The following is a 24841-nucleotide window of genomic DNA, read 5'->3' on the forward strand; positions in this document are numbered from 1 at the left end:
TACTATAACTTTATTTTAAAGAACGCTCTGTTGTGGTTTTCAAAAAACATCCAATTTGAAAGTATAATCTGAGAAATGCACTGCATGTTTTATAATTTGCTAATCTTAAAATATTTTAAATTATTTAACTTAAAACACATTTTTCTCCACCTTGCAACCCACCCATCCCCATATTTTTCTCAAATCTGCTCAGATACATCTGAGCACACAGAAGAGGAGCTAAGAGGAGACAACACTTAGAATCATCATCCAATGATTGTAACTATCTTTTTTGTTTAACTGCAAGGCCATATTTAATTACATAGGTCTATATTCAAATCTCAGAGCCAGTTTGGTATAATGTTTAAGGCACCAGAACAGAAGCTAGAAGATGGTGAGTTCTAGTTCTGCCTCAGTCATTAAATCAGCTGGGTGACCTTGAACCAATCACTATGTCTCATCCCTAGAAAGGACACAATGGCAATATCACTTCTGAAATCTTGGCAAGAAAACTGCAGGGTCTTGTCCAGACAGTTAGATCCCTGAGTCAAAACTAACTCAAAGGGGTGTGCATGCACACATACACAAACATATTCAAGAGTCATTGGCAAGTGATTAAAATCCATACATTACAAAAAATACTCATACTTTTCTTGCAACCTTGTTGCAAATAAATATATAACATGTAATTAAGTAAATCTCACTAGTTTATGTGATTATGACATGTAAGATTTCAAATGCAAAAAGAGACTTAAATGCAACTGTCTACAACTACAGTCTATTTATATAGAATACAGAAGGCCAAGAGATAGAACAATGTTCCAAAATCAAAATGATCTGTACTGGGTTTAAATGATCAATTAATTCAATAAATGGGTATATGGAAAAATGAATTCCCTAACAAATAAAGTCGGCATCCTTATTTCCTTCTCTCGAGTCAGTTGCGTATTTGTGCATTTGAAAGTGTTCTAAAAATATAATAATTTGCTGACTAATTAACTTGAGGGCACATTTTTAGATTTGTAACAAAACCTGACAGATTAACTGACAAATTATGCTCTCCCGAAAAAAATTCATGGCATCTTAAAAAGGAGCTTGTTAGGGTATTGGGTTACTCTCTGCTAAATGGCAAGAAAAGTTTCTAAGCAGCAGCATTATGAATGCTTTTTCTTCTTTCTCTTATTCAAGGCCAAAGTTAGTTATCTGAATTTATTCAAAATCAATGTTTCCTTCTTTTCCTCTGATAATTTACCTTGCCGTTTACCCAATCATTTTGTATAGGTGGAAGTGATGAATGCTGCTGAGTGCCAATGGATTTTGGTCCAATACGAATACCCTAAGGAGCAACTTACACTGAGTCTCAGGCTCCTGTCAACCCAGTAATTGATGATGTTTTCACTGTGAGGGATGTAAACTGAGTGGATTGACTCAGCAGCTAAAATCATTTATCTTTGTTTCTAAGAACACAAGCCTATTATGGCTAAATGTTCTTTACCAGCACAGAGAAATAATACCAATCAATTTTACAAGAAAAAAAAATATAATGTCCAAAATTAGAGAAAATGCAAACAACAACCGTTCCATGTGAGTGCCATTTGTGTGTCAACAAAACAAGACCCTATGAAATTGCAGATTTCAAACAGCAGGGCAAAGGCAAGTCATACAGCATTATAAAGCTGGTATCTACTTTCTAAACCTATTTTGTAAACCTGGCAATTTTGTATAATTTGATTGACTGAAAAAGAACATGCCTTGTACTTAAAAAAAATAAGTTGTATATTTATTCCAACTCAGAAAAATGTGCTAGAACCATTCACAATCTAAATCTTGGGCTCCCCACCTTTTTACTGGCAAAATGCCCAGGGTGATTAGAGAGTTGACAATATGGGGGCCCAGCAGAAAACAACAACTGGCTAATGGCTTCTGAATGCCCAGTGACCTTTGATCCTTAATGGTCTGGCTAAAAACAAATGACCCAGTCTGAGAGACTCCTACAAACATATGCATTTTAAGAGTACAGTTGTCAATTAAACATTGATTAATGTATTTGCTCATTTGCTGAAACCTGACTAGTTCTTTACTAATCAGCTAACCAGAAACATATACACACATAATGTTTGTTCACCTTTTATTTATTTAATCAGCAACCAGCAAAACCTAAAAAGTCTGAGGCATATTAGTAGCTTTTCGACAAATGCAAAGCTGCTAACCAGAAGTCAATTGTCCCCCATTTCATGTCATTAGATACTTTGGTGTTGTTCTGACACTGAGTACTATCTTCTGCAGCACAGGAAACTGAAGACTATAGTCACCACACTGAGTACTGTCTGAATCTTAAATGATAACTTTCATTACAGCATATTGTCACCATAGCAATGAAACTTCATGTGGGTAAATGACAGCATTCTGTCATCACTCATATTCACATTACACAATCCAGGCCTGTAAGTCTTTAGGACAATTCTCTCATCCATCCTGAACACCCAAATATATTCTCAATGGGCTTCCAAATAATAGCCCATGCTTTCTGCATTGTGCAAAAGTCACCAGTTGAAAAATACAGTTGCTTAAGGCAATTATTTTATATCAGTGTGTGCATGAATAAGGAATGACCCAATTCTCTTTGTTATTGTTATTGTTGCTGCTATTATCAAGATTGGGTAACAATATAAAAGATAACATTTGCATAATTAGGTATATATAGTAAATCCTTTAAAAAGGGAAGGGGCAGTTGAAAAGATAACAGAGTGCCAATACCAAATTTTAAGTGATACATGCTTCATTTTGCACTACTCACCTTTCATATTTCACTCATACATATCTCACACATATAACATACACACAGAGAGACTCACACATACAGAGGTATACATACCTATGGACATAAATAAACACGCACAAGTAAAATAAGGCTGACCTACTAAGTAAAATCGTTCTTATTTATCCTGTTTGAATTAAGTGAATGTATCAGTGTGTGTGTCTGTGTATACACTCACACACAATTCAATATTAAATCAGGAGTACTATAAACTATAAACATTTTTAAAATTCTTGTTCTCATCAAATCCTGTTCACTTGAGAGCATTGAATTTCCTTTCTCAGGACTTAGAAATCTAAAAATGTAATTTAATGCATATCTACTCAGAAGTAATCCTGAATGAATTCAGTGGAATTTACCACCACATAAATGTATATAGGCTTAAAACTCTGGATAATAAATCACAGAAATCTGTGCTGAATCTAAAAACAAATCTTATACCATACCACTGTGTTATTGGTATGTTGTTGTCATTGGAATGTGGTTGTTATACATACCATTGTGTAATATATACAATTACATCTTCTTACTAGCTGTCTCACATATTCTGAATTAGTTCCAAAAGCTTAGCCAGTACTGTTCTTTCTATTTACTGTCAAATTAATTATTGCACATGTATTTTCTTCACTTCATCCAAACTTGATTCCTCCCAATTACTTTTAACTGATACCTTAACATATACATATAAATGCAACAAATGTTACAATCTAATTTCATCTAGTATCAAGGGAAGAATTTCTACCATATTTCAATAATGCCATACACATACCCTCCTTTGAAAGTGTGATTTTTCACTCGGATGGTGAATTTGCGTGTGAATAGAGCTCGAATAGAGAAGATAGACAGCAATAGTTCTTTGTCACTTGTGAAAGGAGGTGGCTGTGTCTTGACACAGTCTCTTAATACTCTTCAAGTGTCACGAAGAAGTTGCCTGATCAGCATGTGGCTGGTCCTCAATTCTGTTACCATCAGCAGGATGTTAATATTACTTCAAAGTAGTTGACATAAAATGACTTCCCTTGGCCATTTGCCTCCTCTACTGTGCAGTCAAAGCCTTTGGAGCCAACTTTGAAGCACAAACAGAAACTGAGGTGGCAAAATGAACCTAGTCTAAGTTGGGGGTAGGGGAAATGCCCAAACAACACAAAATAAATACTGTACAAAGAAGATCAGCTGTCATGGAGAAAAACTATAGACACCCCTTTCTACAGAAATATGCAAGTTTTCTACATGAATTTATTTATTTGAAGCAGAGAGGGGACTAATTATTTATTTCTTTATCACAATTACTCATTCACAATGAAGCCTACAAGTAAATGAAATGTTGAAGAAAACAGAGGAAACAACAGGATATAGATATACTATAAAATTTTCTATATGGGAACAGATGAATATTTAGAAATAAATACTGCCTTCAAACAGAAATAGAGAATCAATTTAGTAGAGCGGTTAAGCACACCATGATAGCAACTGGAAGACTCTGGTCTCTGCAAAGCCTGCTGAGTGACTGTGAGCCAATCACTGTTTCACAGCCCCATAAAGAAGGCAAAGGTAAAACACTTCTGAAATTATTGCCAGAAAACGGTATGTACCTGTCAGTGTAGTTGCCAGAAGATAAGATTAATTCAAAGGAGAGGGAGAGGGGGAGAGAGAATGAATGAATGAATATGAATAGATTTAACTGTAATGGAACAACTTGCCCAGTTACCCATGTGTTTTCTCATTTTGCAGTTCTTCTAAGTGTTGCTGAGAACCCATGTTCTACAGTTCTACAGCGGGGATTGCGAGGTGACAGGAAAAATCCAGTCCTTGAAAAATGCTCTAATTGGGTCCAATCAAGATGCGATAGAGCAACAGCTGGGCATCTGTTGATTTAGGGTTTTGCCTCAAATAGCTGTGCCGATAGAGCAGAAAAGAGCCTGATCGAGAGACTGACAGCCTAGCAGCCCCAAACTGACGCCCTCTGAGCCCAGAGTCCTCATACAACAGGGGCTTGAAGTCTCTGCTGACAAGAGGCTTTCAGAGTCTGTGTAGTCTCTGAAGCTCCTGAAACAAGGAAAATTCACCAATGGGTTAAGGAAAGGGAAAAATGTCACCTAAGTCAAACCTGCCAGAGAAAGAATTTGGGAGTCAAAACTGTCACTGAGCGAACAGACTAAGTCGAGACTGGGAGGTCCCAGACCAGGACGGGCGTGACAACTTTGACTGACTTAATCTGATTGGGCAGGAGGACAGAGTCAACCCATTGGTGGATTCTCCATCCATCATGCTGGAGAATTTCACTTCTTGCACTGGGCATCTCCTTCAAAGAATTGCTACAAATAGATAAAGATTTTTTTCTGTGATCAGCCTATGCAATGATGATAAACTCTAGGCATGCTTATCAAGCATTAGTGAGCATCAAAAACTTTCAAAGGACCAGGAAATAGATATTCAAGTTTTACCAAGTGTTTCCTCAGGTGTATATTTTTCCCCATTAAATCATTATGAATTGCTTTAAAATCTACACAGACCACAATGTCTTCCTTAGATTTGCACTAACATCACAAAACAGGATTAGTATATGATGTTTACTGTGTTGAAACATAATTTCCTATAACGTTGCTTTAACACATTCTCTGCATGCTTGATTGTGTAACACATGTGCCTTCTAAATACAGCTTTATTTGAAAACAGTTCACTGCATGATCATTTTAAAATTTGATTTACTGTTCCACAGACACAACTAAGCAACTAATCTTCCAGGACAAATGTGACACATAAGAACAGCTAAACTGAAACATATAAATCGCACATATCCTTAAAAATATTATTGTCTGTAATTTAATCTAACAATATTTCTAGGCCTATAACCCTGCACGCAGAAGCAATTTCCCAAGCATTAATACTTAAATGGGTCATATGCACTACATCTGTCATTCTGTCCTGAAGTCTATGAGGCACAACCAAGACTCTGCAAGCCTATTGATTTTTCTAGCATTTGCTTTAATTTACTTAACCATTGAGAAATCCATCAGTACATAAAGGGCAACTGTCCATTACTGCCTCATTTGCAGACATTCTTTCTATTCATTCTCCACCCCAACCCACCGGTGCCTCTCCTCTTTTGGTATAAATGCTTAAAGATGCTTCTGTATTTATGATGCAAAAGGCAGAATGGGGGAAGGGAGATGTCTGGAAGATGACTCACACCTGTTCTATTCAGTGAATTGCTGCACTGAAGTATACCTAATGTGCTTTAAAATAGAAAATAATATCTAGACTTTATAAATCTCTGTGCAAAGTGTGTAAATTAGGTCCTAATTATATTAACATGGAATCTGCCTCCTAGCTTAAATGCTATATGAGCCCTCTCTAAACAGGCAGAGCTCTACTGCAGTTCCTTTATGAGGAGATGATTACTACTGCTTCTTAGATTGTCACTAAATATTCTGTTTACAAATAAACCATGAAGCCTTGAGCCAACTTTTCAAGAATAATCATCTGAGGGTTTTTTCCCCCCTATTCCACACCATCCCTGTTCTAGCAAACCTCCACTACATATGCATGGCAACAATCAAAAGCCCAGGCTTCATCTAATTACTCTATCACATAATTTCACAAATTGCCTTTTCGCTGGGGAGCCAAGTGCAAAACACACTCACAGTGGGATTTCAGGCAGCAGCTTTCATTTACTACTCATTTCTTGTTAAATTAAACACAAAAACACCAGTTGTGTGAAAGAAGTCAAAATGAAGGCTTGTAAATGAGCCAGGCGAGCAGATCTCATATTCATACCACTGTAGGAAAATAGCTTGTTGGCAAGCTGCATTTTTAATTGCAGTGCAATATCCCTTAGCCCTTTTGAAGTCCTAATGCATTTTCAGAATTACAACTAGCAAACTCTAGAAAAACAAACAAAAGGACCTTTCCTAAGCTCTGCCAGCAATGTAACATTATATCAACCACACAAATGTACATTTTATACAGGCCAAAATCGAAGTGGTTTTGTTAATAGTCTAGGAAGATTATAAACCTTCAGTTCATAATGTGTTGTACTAATGCTAATAAATCCAAACATATGATATTGTTGTGGTGAGCAAATGTCAATTAAAGCCCAATTGTGTCCTATAAAAACCAAGCCACATTGATTATGATTTGGATAGACTTCAAGCCTCTGAAGTGTGTAGTAGAAAGGATCAATTATAACACTACAATAGGTTAAGTAACCATCATGCCATATTGTGTAATAGTTATACATATCTTTTTTTCCCTTTTTCCACTCATGTGTCTCTTTTTCCTTTATTGTATTTTTATTTTTGTGGGGTTTTTTGTCATTTTAAAAAGCAATAAAATAAATAAAACATTTAATAGTCACACATACTTTCAATTCTTCACACATACATTTTCTTTTCCCTAAGATGAGTGAAGTTTGCATGAGGAATCAATAATTGCTCTGGATGGAACCCTCATTTCTTTCTCTATTAGTAGGACAGAATTTCAGCTTAAAAGCAGCAGTAAAGACCTAAGGGTTATGTTGTTTTTTACATTACGTTTACAACTTAAATGACATTTTGATAACCAGTCAAACTCAGGACTCAATACAGTTGTTTTAAAAGTGATATTGTTCTTCTGTACCGCAACCATTTCCTATCAGCAGCAAAAGCTCTGCCCCAGTTCTCTGCAGAGGGAAAACATTAGCAGCAGCTGTTTGTACATTCCCACATTAAAAATCCTATTCACAGACAGGTGGAATAATTTAAAAGCCAATGTGGTACCATTTTGTTGTAAGCAGTGTAATCGTTTATCCCCCAAAATGGTACGTCTCATATTTATGAAAACATAAGTAAAATTACATATTATTCCCACAAATCTTAAAACTCTTTATTATTGCCTGCTTACAAAATGATCCCACCTCATATTTGTGATTTAATAGCACTCTAAGGTTGAATGAGCTCTCTTGCATGGATGTAACTACAAATATTTTATTCTACCTTGAAAACAGAGGATAACTGCATATATACTCTGTACACATTTTCTAACATATGTCTGAAATCCAGCTCCCGGTATCTGAAATGTATATGACTAAGTACATACTTAAATATACTATGTCCTGAAAACTCTGGGAATTGAAGAATCAAACCCAATATCACAAATAGGTTTTTATATCTGAAAAATAGTTTACTACTACTGGGATGGGGATGAGTATATTTTAAAATGGGATATGTGGGAAAACAAACATTAACAGAGATGTCAATATGATGCAAAGATTATCTATAAAAAACTATAGCCTGTCCTGTACAGTTTCACGGAAGACAGCAAAAGCTAGGAATGCCACCAAATCTTGACCTACAACATCAAGAAGTATTTTTTTTCCTCACAGACATAGAACACATACAGAAATTATAGATCATTTTTTTAAAAAATTCTGAAAATTCTTAACTTTCACTTCAGGTAGATGCATTTTGCAAGTTTCTCTTTTGCTTCAAACATCTGCCATACTTACTTGATCAAAGATTTAACACTAACTTTCTCAGGTTAATTGAGAGTTTGATTTTCTCACCACTATGGTTTTTCCTTTTTACACTACATTTGCTAAAGCCATAGGAGCGGGGACAGAAAGAAACTAACCCAATATTATATGTAAGAATTTGTGTTCTTTCTGTGCTTTACCTCATGGTGATGTCAGAAATTATGATTTTAGCACATAACTGTAAATAAAATATTTTACTAACACTAGAATAATGGTACCGTATATGCCGGCATATTAGGCGACCCGGCGTATAAGACGACCCCCGTCTTTATAGCCGGGCCGCATTCCTAGAACGTCGTCTTATATGCCAGAAACTACCAGTATTTCCGACGTATAAGACGACTTGGCGTATAAGACGACCCCCGTCTTTGGCGCCGATTTCAGCGCTCGCGGAAGTCGTCTTATACGCCGGCATTTATGGTAAGTTCAATTAAATATAAGTTCTGATTCCATACTTCCCATCACATATTTGGAAACGTCCTTTCAAAATTCATAATGTTAAATGCAGATTAGATCCATTGTTAGTAATGTGACTGCAAAACAAGAATGAACTATTCAAAGAAGCTGCCCAAAACATGTCCAGCATTATACTCACGAATGAAAGCAACCCTATTAGCTATCAGTTATCTAGATTTAGTTGGAACACATCCAAATGAGGGACCTTTACCATTTCTCCAGGCTTTTCTGTTTAATGGCTCTCTTACTCTGATATGTCTTGACTCATCATCACCCCTCAAATATGTGCAGAGAAAAGTTTATATTAGAACAAATGTTTGATTCATTCTGTTATGAAAACTTCTTTTTTCAGTGAGAGAGAAAAAAAAACCAATTTGGGTTGACTTAAAAGGGAGCTCACATCTTAGAGAACATATTTGGAACATCTAAAATGGCATCTGTCCAATGAAGGCCTACTTGGTAGCTAAACTCCCATCATTTTCAGGTATTTAATGGAATAATTTTACCCATAGGAGGAATGGAATTAATAAATGGCAGCCGCACCAAGTCCAGTTGGCATTGCAACATTATCACTAGTGGCATTATTCTAGGAAGATACTGACTTTTAAGACTTTGTAAGATTGGTTGAGGTATTGAAAGATGAAGAGTGAAAATTATGAGTTCAGCCATCACAAGAAAGACAGTTATGAATATAATGATAAATGTAACCTGTGCTTGAATTTGGAGTTTATGGAGAAGTAGAGACGGGAGACTCTGTGGTGATAGAAATGCCTTTTGTGCATTCCTCAGAGGCATTTTACTCAGTGCTCTAAAACCTAACTTTGGTGATGAAAATGGGCTGCTGGGTTAAACTCTGATAAGTCTTTGCACAAACAAACTGAGAGGCAGGAGCATGTTTGGAACTTGCCTATGCAAGACAAAAAGGAGTGCCTATTTTTATGAAGAGTTGTTGGAAGAGTTGTTTTATGAAAAGTTGTTGGAAGAAGGGATAAACGATGATTATGTTGCATTAATATGTGGGGGGGAAGACAGAGAAAGAAAGAAAGAAATGCTTAGGTTTGATTTTTTTCCCCCTAGAAGTCATATTTCTTAATATAAATGAGAAGGAAATGATACTTTATCAGGAAATATATGGGACAATTTATTAATGCTTAACTATTTTGAATTCACTCAGTAATTAATAATTTTGGACTAGAAACTTGCACAATCATTTCAGTATTTCTCAGTCACAAACTATCACCTATATTTTATTTAAAAAATATATCATAGCACATACTTTTAATTCACCATATAGAGAAGTACCACATCACTGCTTCAGCTATCTATTGCTACTATATCTTCGCTTACTTCCCACTTTCTATTCCTAGCATATTAAAGCCTAGACTGGACAGGTCTCATTGTTATTCATCAGGGAATAGTGCTGGGCTCTTTACCTCTGGTCCTATTCACTCAACCATTTCCATCTCTGTATTTCAGAATAAGGATAGACAAAATCTATTTTTGGTTCAAATCACTTTCACATGCAATTAGTCTCTTCATCCTATCTCTTTTCTTCACCAACTTGGTTTTGTTTTAATTAATGAACATTTCTAATTTAAATAACTTTTTCTTAACCAAAACGTAAAGATGTCCCTGACCAGTTGTGTCTGACTTTAGGGGGGGCGGTGCTCATCTCCATTTCTTGGCTGAAGGAGCCAGTGTTCTTTGAAAACATTTTCCGTGCTCATGTGGCCAGCATGGCTATATGCTAAGGGCGCATGAAATGTTATGACTTTCCCAACAAAGTGGTACCTATTAACCTACATGGATTTGCATGCTTTAGAACTACTAGGTGGGCAGGAGATGGGCCAAGGAACAGGAGCTAACACTGTTGTGTGGTGCTTGGATCTCGAACCCAGACCGTCAGCTCTCCAGTTGACAAGCTCAGTATCTTTAACAGCTGAGCCATTGAGCCCCCCCATATAGAACTCTTCACACATTTGTGTGTCATTCTTTCGTAGGGGCCATGCTAATCTTCTCTGTATTGTTCCAATTTTAGCATATATGCTGCTGAAGTGAGCACAACCAAAATGTAACTTTATATAAATTCTATCCTTAAGCAGGTATTTTGAAATCTGGAGAACTACAAAATCTCGAACAAAAAGATATGGCACTTTGAGTCTTAGTCCCCAAAAGTATATATTAAAATTTGGTCAATGTAAATATAAGCAGAGATGTTGTGAGAAATTGTGGGGAGGGGCAAGTAAATGATAAAGGCAATGTTGCCTACATGTGATAACAAATGTGCATATGAAAGAGATGGATCTTGATGTTGCTTGGGAAATGCTGACAAAAGCATTGGATCCTATAGATGCCACTAATTATACGTAGTAACAAATGTAAATCCTCAAGAATCCTTAAAGCAGAGGCCCATACTAGAACAAAAAATGTTTGTGAACACGGTAGGAAATTATACCATCCTAACTTGATTTCAATTCATGTTCATTACCATTAAACATTAGAGTCTAGACCCCAACCTATTGTATCACAAACTATAAATAATATTTAAATTATTGCAAATTCTAGAAACAGTTAAATATCTAGATTTAGCAAAGTAAGGTTATTTTAAATTGCAAAAATATATTTTTTAAATTACAGTATTCATATGCAACATGTATATTAACAATAAACATTCATGGGCTAATGATTTACAATACTATGTACTGTAAATCAGAAAATGAACAATTTCAAAGAACCAAAGTAAGTGATGTATTGGGCTATAATTGGGGATACATAGGTTCAAGTCCAAGTATGGTAACTCAGCAGCTGATTTTGGGACAGTCACTTTCATCCAGTTCGGCAGTCACTTTTTGGGGGGGGGGGCAACAGAGGAAGAAAGGTTATATATATATTGTGGAATCCTGGAGAAAAAACAAGATAAAAATCTAACCAAACTATATATATAACTGTCTGTTTCAAAAACAACATCTATGTATGATACCAGTTCTGCAAATAGTTTGCAAGATATGTGTTTTAAAGGTAGTAGATATAATTGGATTACAGCAAATTATATTACCTTAGCCCTGACTGGATGTATAATAGTCTGATTTCAACTCCTTAAAATTCAAAGGAAAACAGATAGTTGAAAACTATCTACTATAATTAATCACTGCTTATTATTATTACTTATTCTCGTACCCCAAGCCAGCTACTATATTACTTAGAAAATTGTTTCTTTCGTAAATAACCTTGTTCATTATAACTTCCTGTAGGAGTTATCCAAATTTTCTTTAAATAAATTAGTTTCTAGGAGTTTATTATTTCAAAAATACATTTTTTTTCCTAAGCTCAAAAAATCCTAAACTTTTGGGGCTGGTAAGCACATTTGAATTGTAAAAATATATCATGGGAACTCACACAAAATGGCTGTCCTGGAGGGTGTGGTCAGTCACAAAGCAACCTTTACATAAAATAAATTGGTAAGGATGTTTGCTGCCACTGCTAGTCCCTTGCCCCCAGATTCTCTCTATATCTGTTTACCTTCTTTTTCCCGAACAGCAACCATTCACTATTTTTAATTTCAAAGAACACCCCAGTGTTTAATTATGACCCTAAGGCAATCTTAGAAATAAATATGATAGCTTCCTATATAACACCTAGCTTCCCATTTCATTTTTTTTAATTAAAAGAAGCTTAATAAAACAAAATAAATTAAAATCAAATGAAGTGTGGAGTCTGAGGGCCCTAAGGGAGGTATTATCAGGTACCTTGACCCTGCCCACATTACACTGGAGACCCAGACTATGGCTTAATGGTTTATTAGCCAGGTATGGAAGATGACAGAACAAATGCACCTGTATGACTTATAATTATCCTGTGAAAAAGTTTCCTTCTTTGAAGCATGGAAACTCAAGAGGTATTGCTCTGTTTAAAATAAGCAAAGATAATTATGTAGCAGATATAAATTTTATAAGATGGGTGTGACTCACATCTACAAGGAGCACAATGGCTTCAAAGTCCACAATTAAAAAAATGAACCCTTAGAAAATTATTAGCAATACTAAAGCACATAATTCACAGGTTAAGTGCAGGAAAACATTATTATATAATCTTCAGCAGCTCCCTGCATTACTCCAACTCAGTTTACTTACAAAGTTAAACTTTCTGAAAATCAGAATTACCTTAAGGAGCCCTGTTGGCAAAACGGTTAGAATGCAGCATTGCAGGTTAACTCTGCCCAGAGCCAGGAGTTCAATCCTGACCTGCTCAAGGTTGACTCAGCCTTCCATCCTTCTGAGGTCAGTAAAATGAGGACTCAAATTGTTGGGGAAAATATGCTGACTCTTTAAACCGCTTAGAGCACACTGGCGTCAAACATGATCGCATCACATGATGTATCGCGACATTTTTTGCCTTTGAAGAGCCAGATTGGGAGTGGCCTGTGTATGATGCATCTGGCCTGCAGGCCGCCAGTTTGGCACCCCTGGCTTAGAGAGTGCTATAAAGCACTATAGGGTGGTAGATATGTTTAAATGCTATTGCTATTTTTGGAAGCTAGTTTGCATGCACAATTAACTTTAGTGGCCTCAATGCAAGGCTAGCGTATAAGGCATCTGGATTGTTATTTATGAAATATTGGATTGGAGTCACAGGACTCCTTTTGTGGGTAAAGAATCTTTTGGAGCCAATCACATGTTTCCAATTACAGTTCATAAAATGCAGTCTATGTGGTCCCACTGAGACCAAGTCAAGAAAGTAGTTTTGTATTTTGGCTTGTTCCAAATTACAATTATAATCTGAAACAGATTTAATGGCAAAGTATTCTAGTGCAGACAGTTACATTTCCTTTTGAGTTTTTGTTGGTACTTTTTGCTTCAGTATGATTTCTTATGAAGTACTTTAAAAACCTATTTCAATATGTAGCTCAAGATGGCACAGAGTTGTCAAATATTGTAAGGTTTATTAACAGTATTACTCAACATAGTTTTTTTAAGCTACCTATCTACCTCTCTACCTACCTACCTCTCAGATTTACCATAGATTATTCAGGTGTAGTCTCTCCCCGCACTAATTGCCTGTGATTGTGGGGAGGAGCTCATCTTACATACAGTGAGAAAAAAATGCTTTTGGAAACTAGTGAATGGGGGGAATGCAGACGTTGTTAAAAAATGTGAATTCCCCTGAATTAACCATTGCTTGGAAGGCTGCTTACTTGCTGAAATTTAATTCTTTTTGTAATACCTAAAGTGTTTCTTCTCTCTCTTTGATTTCCTTTCTCTTTGCATTATCTGTATTAATCTTTGTTTCCCTCACTTCCCTTCCCACTTTTTCCTCTTCCTGTGTCTTCATTTTCTTGTCTCACTTCTGTTAAAAGGAAGGATAGGAATATAGATACATGTTTTTGTTTTGTGTACGAGTATGGTTGGTATGCAGATGGCAATCAATTAGTTTATTAATGAGAAGCCTTATTTTACACTTGATATCAGTTCAAACAACTTTTTTTCTTTGAGGCCTGTTCTGTTTTATTTATTTATTTATTTATGAGACTTATATACCGCTTTAAGTGCAAGCACTCTCTAAGCGGTGTACACCAGTAAGCAATGTGTGTGTGTATATATATATATATATATATATATATATATATATATATATATATATATATTTACATTGCCCCTAACAATCTGGGTCCTCATTTTACCTACCCCGGAAGGATGGAAGGCTGAGTCAACCTTGAGCTGGTGAGATTTGAACCTCTGACCTGCTGAACACAGTCAGCTAAAGTGGCCTGCAGTACTGCACTCTAACTGCTGCGCCACCTCGGCTGGAGAGATTCTAACAGATATGGCACTATATTTTGACTATGTCTATTCTCTTCTCTTTTTTTCCGTTCTTCTTTTTTGACAGAATTATCTTAAAGTAATAGCTTTCCTTCCAGTAACTAAGCTGCCCTATACATTAGCTAAACAAAGTTAATATGCATGAGATATTATATCACCTTGTTTCAGATCACCACAGTATGTACCACATTCCTAAGATAGTGCTTTGGTAAATTCCAGCTGTACTATAAAATATTCTTTAAGATACAGTCTGAATTATTTAATTAGTATACAATTTGCCTATCTTCTTTATTACAAGATGAAATATTCTTCTGGTTCTAATAAAGCAGCACAAGTCATCAAATCATTTCAGGGCACAATTCAATGTATTTTTCTTAATCTTAAATAGCTGGTTAACTAAGGAGGCACTTTTGCCCTTATCAGGCTCCATGTACACAAAGATCCTCAGAAAATGCTCTGTTTTCCTGAAATCAGACCGGCAGGGGTGGGGAGGGTGGGGGACAAAGCTATCTCATCAACAGTATAATCTCTTTGGAGTTCCCTATTCAGAGGGCATCTAGAGGGCAAGATAGATGAGGTTTTAAACCAGGCTGGCAATTCATTTTTCTACAATGGCTACAATATGTTATGGGTTAAACAAAAAATGCTAAAATCATTATAAGCTTTATCATTCATTTTAAAGATCTGGCTTTAAATAATCACCTTGAAATGAAATTTAATGGAAGTAACAAACAATCAACAATACCGCAAGGAAGTCAGAGTCTAAATTTTGTTTGTTGTTTTGTATTGCTTTGGGTCTATTGCTTTATTTGTTTTGTAAATTACTCTTGAAAATTTTGCTGTCATGGGTTAGAATATAAATGGAAATAATACACAAAATATTTTCAGAGAACAGAACATGTCCCATTTGTTCAGCTTTTTGTAGATTTCCTCAATTACCTAGAAAGATGAAACACTGACAGTTGATATATGTAAATAAATTAAAACAAAATAATAGGTATAAAAGTCTTAAATGCTTACATACAAATGTTCAAAGCTTGGGGAACAAACAGGGCGAACTAGAAGCAATAGTACACGAGGGAGGGTATGACATTGTTAGTATTACAGAAACCTGGTGGGACAAACCCATGAATGGAATGGACTGATGGATGGATACAAATTGTTCAAAAGAAACAGGTCTACAAAAAGAGGAGGGGGATTTGCACTATATGTAACAGAACACTACATATCCACAGAAATGCACATGATCAAAGATAGAATCTCTCCAGAATGCATATGGTTCAACATAAAAGAGAAAAAAAGTGACATTACCATAAGTGTATATTATACACCACCTAACCAATCAGGTGAACTCTTTGCCAACCAGCTAACAAATGTATGTAGGAAGCATACCACAATAGTAATGGGTGACTTCAATTATCCAGATATCAACTGGGAGGCAAACTCTGCAGTGAGTGGGAGATCAAACAGATTCCTAACCAATCTAGCTGACAACTTTGTCATCCAAAAGATGGAGGAGGGAATTAGACATAAAGCCATACTGGACTTGGACTTAATTCTTACTAATAGAGAAGAAGTGATAGAGGGAGTTGAAGTTGCCAGAACCTTGGGCGAAAGTTACCACATCATACTGGAATTTAATATAATGCAAACACTAGCAACAGAAAACAATCCAACCAGGGTCTTAAACTTCAAAAGAGCTGACTTTAACAAACTCAGAAAGAACCTAGGAAAGATCCCATCGATGAAAATCGTAAAGCGGAAAACAACCTAAGAAGCATGAGAAACTCTCAAAGATGCAATCATAAAAGCCTAATCCAGAACAATACCACTGAAAAAGAAAAACAATTCAAGAAGAAACCAGCATGGCTGCACGAAGATCTCCCTGACAAACTGAAAGAAAAAAAAGATAAATACAAAAAATGGAAAGAGGGTCACATAACTAAGGCCGATTATCAGCAGACAGCCAGAACATACAAAGATGAAGTCAGGAAAGCAAAGGCTCAGAATGAACAAAGACTTGGAACAGAAATCAAGGATAATAAAAAAAGTTTCTTCCAATAAATTAGTAACAAGAAAAAAATCAAGGAAACTGTAGGCCCACTAAAGAGAAAAGATGGCAAGGAAATAACAGACAACAGAGAGAAAGCAGAACTGCTTAACTCATACTTTGCATCAGTCTTCACACAAAAAGAAACCATAGCCCAACATACCCCCCCCCAAAAAAAAACCACTGCAAAAGACAAACTAGAAACAAAAATTAAAATAAGCAAGAAAATGGTAAGAGAACTGCTATCTGACCTTGATGAATATAAATCACTGGGACCTGACAGATTACATCCCAGAGTTCTGAAGGAGCTGGCAGATATTATCTCAGAACCATTGCACCATACCTTTAAAAAATCCTGGAGCACTGGGGAAATACCTGAGGATTGGAAAAGGGCTGATGTGGTTCCCATCTTCAAGAAAGGGGGAAAAAACAGACCCAGGAAATTACAGACCAATTAGTCTAATATCAATACCTGGGAAGATCCTGGAAAAGATAATCAAAAAACACATCTGCGAACAACTAGAAGCAAGCAAAATTATAACTAGTAGCCAGCACGGGTTTGTCAAAAACAGATCATGCCAAACCAATCTTATTTCATTTTTTGATAAAGTGACTAAACTAATAGACGAGCAAAATACTGTGGATGTAGTATACTTAGACTTCAGTAAGGCATTTGATAAGGTAGACCACAACCTACTCCTTGGTAAGCTAGAAACAGGTAAGCTAGAAAAAGGTGGAATAGACAACATCACCACCAGATGGATCTGTAGCTGGCTGGCAAACCGTACTCAACTAGTAGTCCTCAACAGTACTACTGTCAACGCTGTGACAAACCGAACTGAAGTCATTTTCATTTGTCTTTGTTGCCACATTTAGTTAGAAGAAGGAAAGCGGGGTGTAGTTTTCAGTTAGCCAAAACAATTCACATGTATGGGAACTAAGGTCATTGCTGATAACATTATGGAGGGCTGGAGAGAGGGGAGGAGTGCCTGGTTTTCTAACAATTGGTGAATGTGAGTTATGACAGCAAATTGGGGTGGGAGTTGCAACTTGCAACTTTGTAACCAAGGGGAGGGGAATTTAGTCTTGGGTTCACCTTTGTATCTGCTGTTATGTTGTAGCCAAATAAAAATGTTCTTTAAGGAAGAATTTCTTGCCTTGAAGTTCTTTTATATGGTCTCATCTATCATAACCAGGACAACTACATCCACATGGAGAAAAGTAAGCAGTGGGGTACCACAAGGTTCTGTCTTAGGCCCAGTACTTTTCAATATCTTCATAAATAATTAAATTAGATCAAATTTGCAGATGACACCAAACTGGCAGAAATAGCCAACACCCCCCAGACGACAAACTCAGGGTCCAAAAAGATCTTGACAAACTTGAACAATGGGCCCTGTCCAACAAAATGAGTTTCAATGTGGAAAAAAGCAAAGTTTTACATTTAGGCAGGAAAAATCAAAAGTACAAGTACAGATTGGGCGAGTCCTGGCTTAAAAACAGTAACTGTGAGAGGGACCTTGGAGTCCTAGTGGATGATCACTTGACCATGAGCCAGCAGTGTGCAGCAGCAGCCAAAAAAGCTAATACAATCCTGGGTTGTATAAACAGAGGCATAGAATCAAGATCATAGAAGTATTAGTACCGCTTTATAAAACCCTAGTAAGACCATTTCTGGAATACTGCAGCCAATTTTGGTCACCATATCACAAAAAAGATGTTGAGAGTTTGGGAAAAAAATTCAGAGAAGAGCAACTAAGATGATCAAAGGCCTGGAGACTAAAACATACTAAGAACGGCTACAGAACTTGGGTCGGGCTAGTCTAAAGAAAAGAAGAAACAGGGGCAACATGATAGCAGTATTCCAGTATTTGAGGGGCTGCCACAAAGACGAGGGGGTCACATTATTCTCCAAAGCACCAGAGGGCAGGACAAGAAACAATGGTTGGAAACTGAACAAAGAGAGAAGCAATCTAGAATTAAGGAGAAACTTCCTGACAATTAACCAGTGGAACAGAAATCGTGGGCGCTCCATCACTGGAGATTTTTAAAAAGAGGCTAGACAGTCACTTGTCTGAGATGGTATAGGTTTTCCTGCTTAAGTGGATGGCTGGATTAGAAGACCTCCAAGGTTCCTTCCAGCTCTATTCTATTCATTCATAATACTTATAATGGTGAAAATGGAATTAACCAAACCAAAAACATAAAGAATAAAGAACCAAAATGAAGGATAAATAGCTTTTAATGCCATTAATCTACAGTCCTAAATATTAATCTACAGTCCTTCAGATATAATATTTGACAAATCAAATATTCCAGAGAAGTTTACAAAACCCCTTCTTACATAATTCTCTACTTATGCGCACACATACATGCACATGCACAGAAAAGGGGCTTTGAAAATGATGATATTGTGTTGCTGTGTTGCTTTTAAGTCTGAAAAACATCCTATCTTTTACATATAGGATGATACAGCATTACAAATCTCGGTCCTGGCATTATGATACTTAAGAAAAACTCACCAAAATCCCAACCTGCTATTGTTTTCAATTCTGACTGTTGAAGAGTGCTTGAATTTACAGGAATATACTAGGCCCCCTTCCTACTTTATAATCCACCATCTTCTCTCATTTTTCTCCAAGGTGCTGAAAAAGAGGAGCCAAAGAGAAGATTGCCTTACTTTATCTCCTGAAAATTCAAGCACTGCTGTCTAAGGGATAGTTTGAATTTTGCATTTTCTTACTGTACAAAATCAACAGTATTCCACTCAAAAGAGAAAAAAAATAGATTAAGATATTATCAGCATGTGAGAATTTATCCTGGCCAACAAAACAATGAGGGGTCCTTGGTACTCTCTGAGCTTGGTTGCTTTCTTGCAGACGTTTCATTACCCAAACTTGGTAACATCATCAATGCTAGTAGAGAGTGTTAGACTAGCACTGATGGTGTTACCTAGTTTGGATAATGAAACGTCTGCAAAAAAAACCCACCAAGCTTAGAGAGCACCAAATAACTCCTCATTTAAACCCCGAGCTACAAATATTCTTTACATAACAATTGTTGCTCCATTAGGCATTACAAGAAAAACAGAATACAATACCAATAAGGAATACAGACAATAAATCTGTTTGCAGATAACATATTTTTTTCAAAATTCTAACATAACATAAAATTTATTTACAACACTAATTGAATACATTTAAAAGTAGCAAGATCTGGAGCCAATTTTGATAAACCATCCTCTATAAGCAATACTGAAGCAAAACTTCTTGCATAAAACTACTGGACTTTTTCTTTCTCAGGTGGATTTATATAGGAATATGTATAAGGGGTTGGTCCCCTTTAAAGAAATATGACCCTATCTTTTCAAAGACAAAACTACTTTGTGTTTTGCTAGCAGAATAGCCATAATAATAAATGCCTATCCCTAATTATTTTTTCCAGTTTGAAATAATTCTAGATCTCCTATCAATTATTTGGCTTCATATGTGACAGAAAAATATGTATTTCAATATAGCATCTACATTTATCTACATTTAATCTCAATTTTTATTTATATCAACCAATTATTTCTTAACAGATTGTCTTCAACTACATATCTTTTTGATTAGAAATAATAAATACGTTTACATTTTAAAATAAATATATTTATCTAAATTACAAATTACACTGCACATTTATTTTGTTGTTTGCGTTTTCTGAAGATATTTTTCATTGTTTTGTTCCTTTTTTATTTTAGTGTTTTACTAATCCTTATGTGCTGAAATATTTTTGAAGAAATATTTGAATAGCTCCTTTTTTTTCTCCTAGTGCATTAGGATTATTAGAATTGCTGCAAAGCAGTACCTCCCTGAATGGCATTGTCTTAATGCAATGGGCTTCATCACTATCAATCTTTTAAACAAATTCATTAACAGTAAAGAAGGATACTGAATTCTCAGATTCTAGCCAGAATAAAATTACACTACGGATGTAATCTACGTTTTAAAGAAATGTAGTATACTTATTTCAATGGGCAAACAAACAGAAAAAAAAGCAAAAAATGAAATGGAAGTAGCCAAAATAAATGCATTTGTATTTAATGATCAGTTCTGTATTTTTATGTATTAATACAAAGTAGAAAACATTATCTTAAAACACAAAGGCTAGATAATTAGTCGATCTAGCCAAGTATTACCAGCTCTGAATGACAATAGTATATGCCTTAAGGCAACAATCTCTTATTCAGTCCTCTTGAGGTAGAATGTGGGACTGTCTACATGCAGCATATATTTTATACTCTTCAGCTATGCCCAGGTATGTTGTGTGCATATGAGATTAAGAAAAAGGGAAAGAGATGTAGAAGGAGCAAGATACTGTAGAAACATCATCCCACAATGTGTTATGTTCAATATTATATAAGGTGCCTGAAACTGCACTGCTAGAATGATTTCAAAAATTAGTTGCATACTGTATGAAATAAAATAGCCAACATTTCCTTTGTACTTTTACTTTTTGTTTGCTTATTTGTTTAAATCACAGTCTAAAAGATGGTCTCAAGCATTACGATCTAATTTTAATAAAACTTACAAAAGTTTCCTATTTTTATTTTAATAATTCCATTGACCAATCATTAATATGACTGCCATGTAATTAGTATGTTGCTGGGGTATTAATATTATAATGGGTATTAGCATCATAATTTTATAAGCAGTCCTTTGAGATAATGGTAAAATTAAGAAATGTTAGTGCTCAGTCAGAATGCAAACTATTTCGGTGTTAATTATTCCCAGCTCTTCCATACTGTTTTAATTTGCAAATTATTGTATCTACTCTAAGCTTTATATTACATACTTACAATATATCCATGCAAATTATCTGGTGTCTAATAAATTAAGTCTGGACAAAACTGAGGCTTATTAGTTTTAACAATCAAAAGTGGAAATTATTCATTTGTGAGATATTTCCAGGTGTTCAAGAATTATTTCTTTAAAAACAAAATGGTTTTTCCTTTAAAAAAAAACACAGGATGTTTCATTTTGCATCAGTACAGATTCTTCTTCATATGAAGGATATATAATGTACTTGATACATAACATAGTCTATAAAAGTTCATCCTGTAATGAAACATATGAATATAACATTCACTATATATCAATTGCAGCAATTGCATTAATCATATTTATCTTAAGACATAAGCATTAAGTATCCTTTCAGACTTTAACACAAAAACTTGGATTTTACTTCCTTAACTCTATATCCAAGACCAGTGTAAGGAAAACCAAAGGCTACCTCACATAAAGCCCAAAAGTCCAAAGTGGGCTAAACAGATCTGCAGACTCACTTCAAAACCATTGCTTGCCTGTTACATTAAAAATCCATCTCCAACCTAGGGTTTCATTTATTTGGTAAATGCAAATCTTTCAAAAGTTAACGGTTTGGCACATTCAACATTTTTTTAAAATACGAAGAGATAATGCAAAACTGCTTCTACACATTCTCAGATCATTCAAATGTGTTCAAATATAAGCTTATTGATTAGGAACAATAATTTTGTAATTTTTTTGCATTTTCTCTTTCAGTACTAAGAAGAAAAAAAGTGAAGTGGAAAAACCACCGACTTGAATTAGTAAGAAAATAGGTAGGAAGAACAGTCTCTAAACAGGAGATCCTCCTTGTACTGCATATAAAGTCCTGAATTTATTTGGATCAATTCTAGATATGATTATTTAGCCTTATTCATTTGTGAAATGGATGTTTCAGCCTCCATATACTGTGACTCTTCTCTCCAGGCACAGCAATTCAGCATATTGTATCCACTTTGTATTCCATGTAACTATATTGCCAGCAATAGTGTGCACGGTGGTCTCACACAGGGCAAGTGATGTCCTAGCAAAACCTGTGTGAAGTCTACTTTATAATACCCAAGAGAGGAAATATCCCTTTAGCTCTCAATTAGTGCTGACAAATCCATGTCTTTATGCACTCAGCTATATATGTTATGGCCTTTGAGATGCTTGATTCCTTTTCTATATAAACTGTGCCCAGTAACTGTGAAGGTTACCAGAAGGTTACAAGTTCTACTGTTAGCCACTAATATTTTTGGTTCTGTATTGTACTGGAGATAGATTATCTACTTCTGGATCTTAAAAAAATGAATGTTCAGCTTCAATCCTCTCTTTTATCATTAAGTTTACATTACAATATTGAGGGTGTTTCTCAAACGCAATCAAAAATCTCTTTTTAAAATATAAATAATAATAAAGTCTTAAATCAAGATTAAGATTTTGTAAATTTCTGGAAACTCATAACAGGCCTCCAAGAATCTGAAAAATCATATTGTTTTAGACATTCTATTTAATTAGTCCAATAAAAGTGTATATGTAAAATGATGCAGAAAGATCACAAACTCACAATAATAAAAATACTGGCTCATTCACCAGATTCAAATTAAGGAATGGAATAATGGGGAAGAATATTAGTCAGCTGCTTATAACGGAATGTTGGTATAATGCACTATACTTCAAATACTTCATTCAAAACTTTTCATTCAAAAATTTTAAAAGTTTTGAATTAGCTAACGTTGTTTATAGTTGCAGCAACTAAATTCCCTTTCACATATATTTACATGCAAGCCATGCCCAGGATTACAAATATAAAGCATAATCCTGAACTCTCCATCAAATAGCTCTGACTGGCACTCAGGTTTTCAAACACCATTACCACTTCCCATTCCCTGTTATTGCACAGAAAGCTCTTCTTGACGATGAATTAGAGGAGGCAGCTGGGGTGAACAGGAGGGAATCAGCTGAAGTACAGGGAAGACAAAAAAAAATCTGCTAAATACACAAATATCTGGGCCATGAGAATGTTGCCAGACTGACTGAATTATGACCAAATGCTTCAGTGACAAGAGAGAATTTCCTTAATCTAAGAGTCTCACATCAGATGCTTATACATCTGACAAGATAAAATTGCTCCCCATACACACATATCCCATGCCACATGGATTCTGTAGCTTCAGAAGAACATCTTTATTCAAGGAACGGAGGGGAGCTAAATGATGGATGTTTGACCTTCCTTGTCTCCCAAACGTATAAGCAAAGACCTGCCCCATTCCTATTCAAATGTATCAGAAACAAATATTCAAAAATCTTGGTTTAGAACAGTGCTTCTCAAATAGTGGGGCGCACCCCCCAGGGGGGGCGCGAGGCTCCGTAAAGGGGGCTCGTTTGACCTCGGCAAATACTGTCATATTGGATTTCTAGATCGGATCATCCGACTCACTCGCAAGCGGCGTCCCACACGGCATTGGTTGCCTAGCAACTCTAGAGCTGAAGAGAGGGAGCAGCGCGGCGCAAACACTGAAGATTCTCCCAGCGCAGCCCCAGTAGCAGCCCGACGCGGAGGACAACATGACCGCCAACGCACGTGACACATGCAAAGGACCTGATTGGATAGACATGATGCTCTATCCTGATTGGCCAAACCCGCCCGTGTGACTTTTAGACCCGGAAATCGGTCCTCTGTACAGAAAAATTTTTTTTAACAGGGATGAGAAGACAGGCGGAGAGAGAAGGAGAGAAGGAGATAAAAGAAAGTCTTCCGAAGGCTTCTCTGCTGTTGCTGCTCTGAAAAGCAAATACAGGTCTCGGCTACACATTGAGAAGGAGCTGAGAGTTGCTGTGTCCTGCTTCAAACCCCGCTTCTAAAAGCTATGCATTGAAAAACGTGCTCATTGTAGCCATTAATCCAGACATCACCTCTGATTAAAAAATCAGCTCAAATTATTTTATATATTTTTGTTTTGCAGGTTAAAGTTTTTTTTAATATTGTGCTCCTTTAAATCTTTTCTGCTACAGTTAATAAAGCTATTCTTTGTTGTAAATTGATCCACATTTCTTTCTTTTTTTATTCTCATATACGTTAATAAGGATACAGTGTTATGCAGAGGTGTATTTATAACAATTTTATAGACAAATGATACTATTTACAGTCGCGCGGGGAGTGCGAAATGTTTTCTTCTTCCTAGGGGGGCATGACAGAAAATAATTGAGAAGCACTGGTTTAGAAAGACATCCAAGCTTTGATGGAGACTCTCTAGAAAATGTGCCATATTCTATTTATGGGGGGGGGAGCTATCCTGATTTAAGGAACCTTGTTAAAAGGAATGACTTTTAAAGCATAGGCTTCTTTTTTTATTTAGAATTATGTCAACCTGGTTTAACAAA

The 24841-nt window shown here is 35.8% G+C and overlaps 1 protein-coding gene and 1 non-coding gene across 4 annotated transcripts in view; both read right to left on the minus strand.

Annotated features, from left to right (window-relative positions):
* The window catches only part of LOC120316518 (homeobox protein Meis1), a 142026-nt gene that overhangs the window by 32676 nt on the left and 84509 nt on the right, over positions 1-24841 (minus strand). The window contains exon 9 of one of the 3 annotated variants that reach the window (XM_039362220.1): positions 18953-19276. The exons of the other annotated variants lie outside the window; for them this stretch is intronic. Within the exon in view, the coding sequence (XP_039218154.1) occupies positions 19259-19276 (18 nt within the window). The 3' untranslated portion in view covers positions 18953-19258. Of the gene's footprint in view, positions 1-18952; positions 19277-24841 lie in introns of those variants that run through there. 3 annotated transcript variants of the gene reach the window in all.
* On the minus strand, positions 10721-10827 carry LOC120316520. Its single transcript, XR_005558993.1, has one exon. It is a non-coding gene; the product is annotated as a U6 spliceosomal RNA (small nuclear RNA).

Source organism: Crotalus tigris, unplaced genomic scaffold, assembly GCF_016545835.1.
Source record: "Crotalus tigris isolate CLP2741 ecotype Arizona unplaced genomic scaffold, ASM1654583v1 scf7180000019386.494713, whole genome shotgun sequence".
Taxonomy (NCBI): domain Eukaryota; kingdom Metazoa; phylum Chordata; class Lepidosauria; order Squamata; family Viperidae; genus Crotalus; species Crotalus tigris.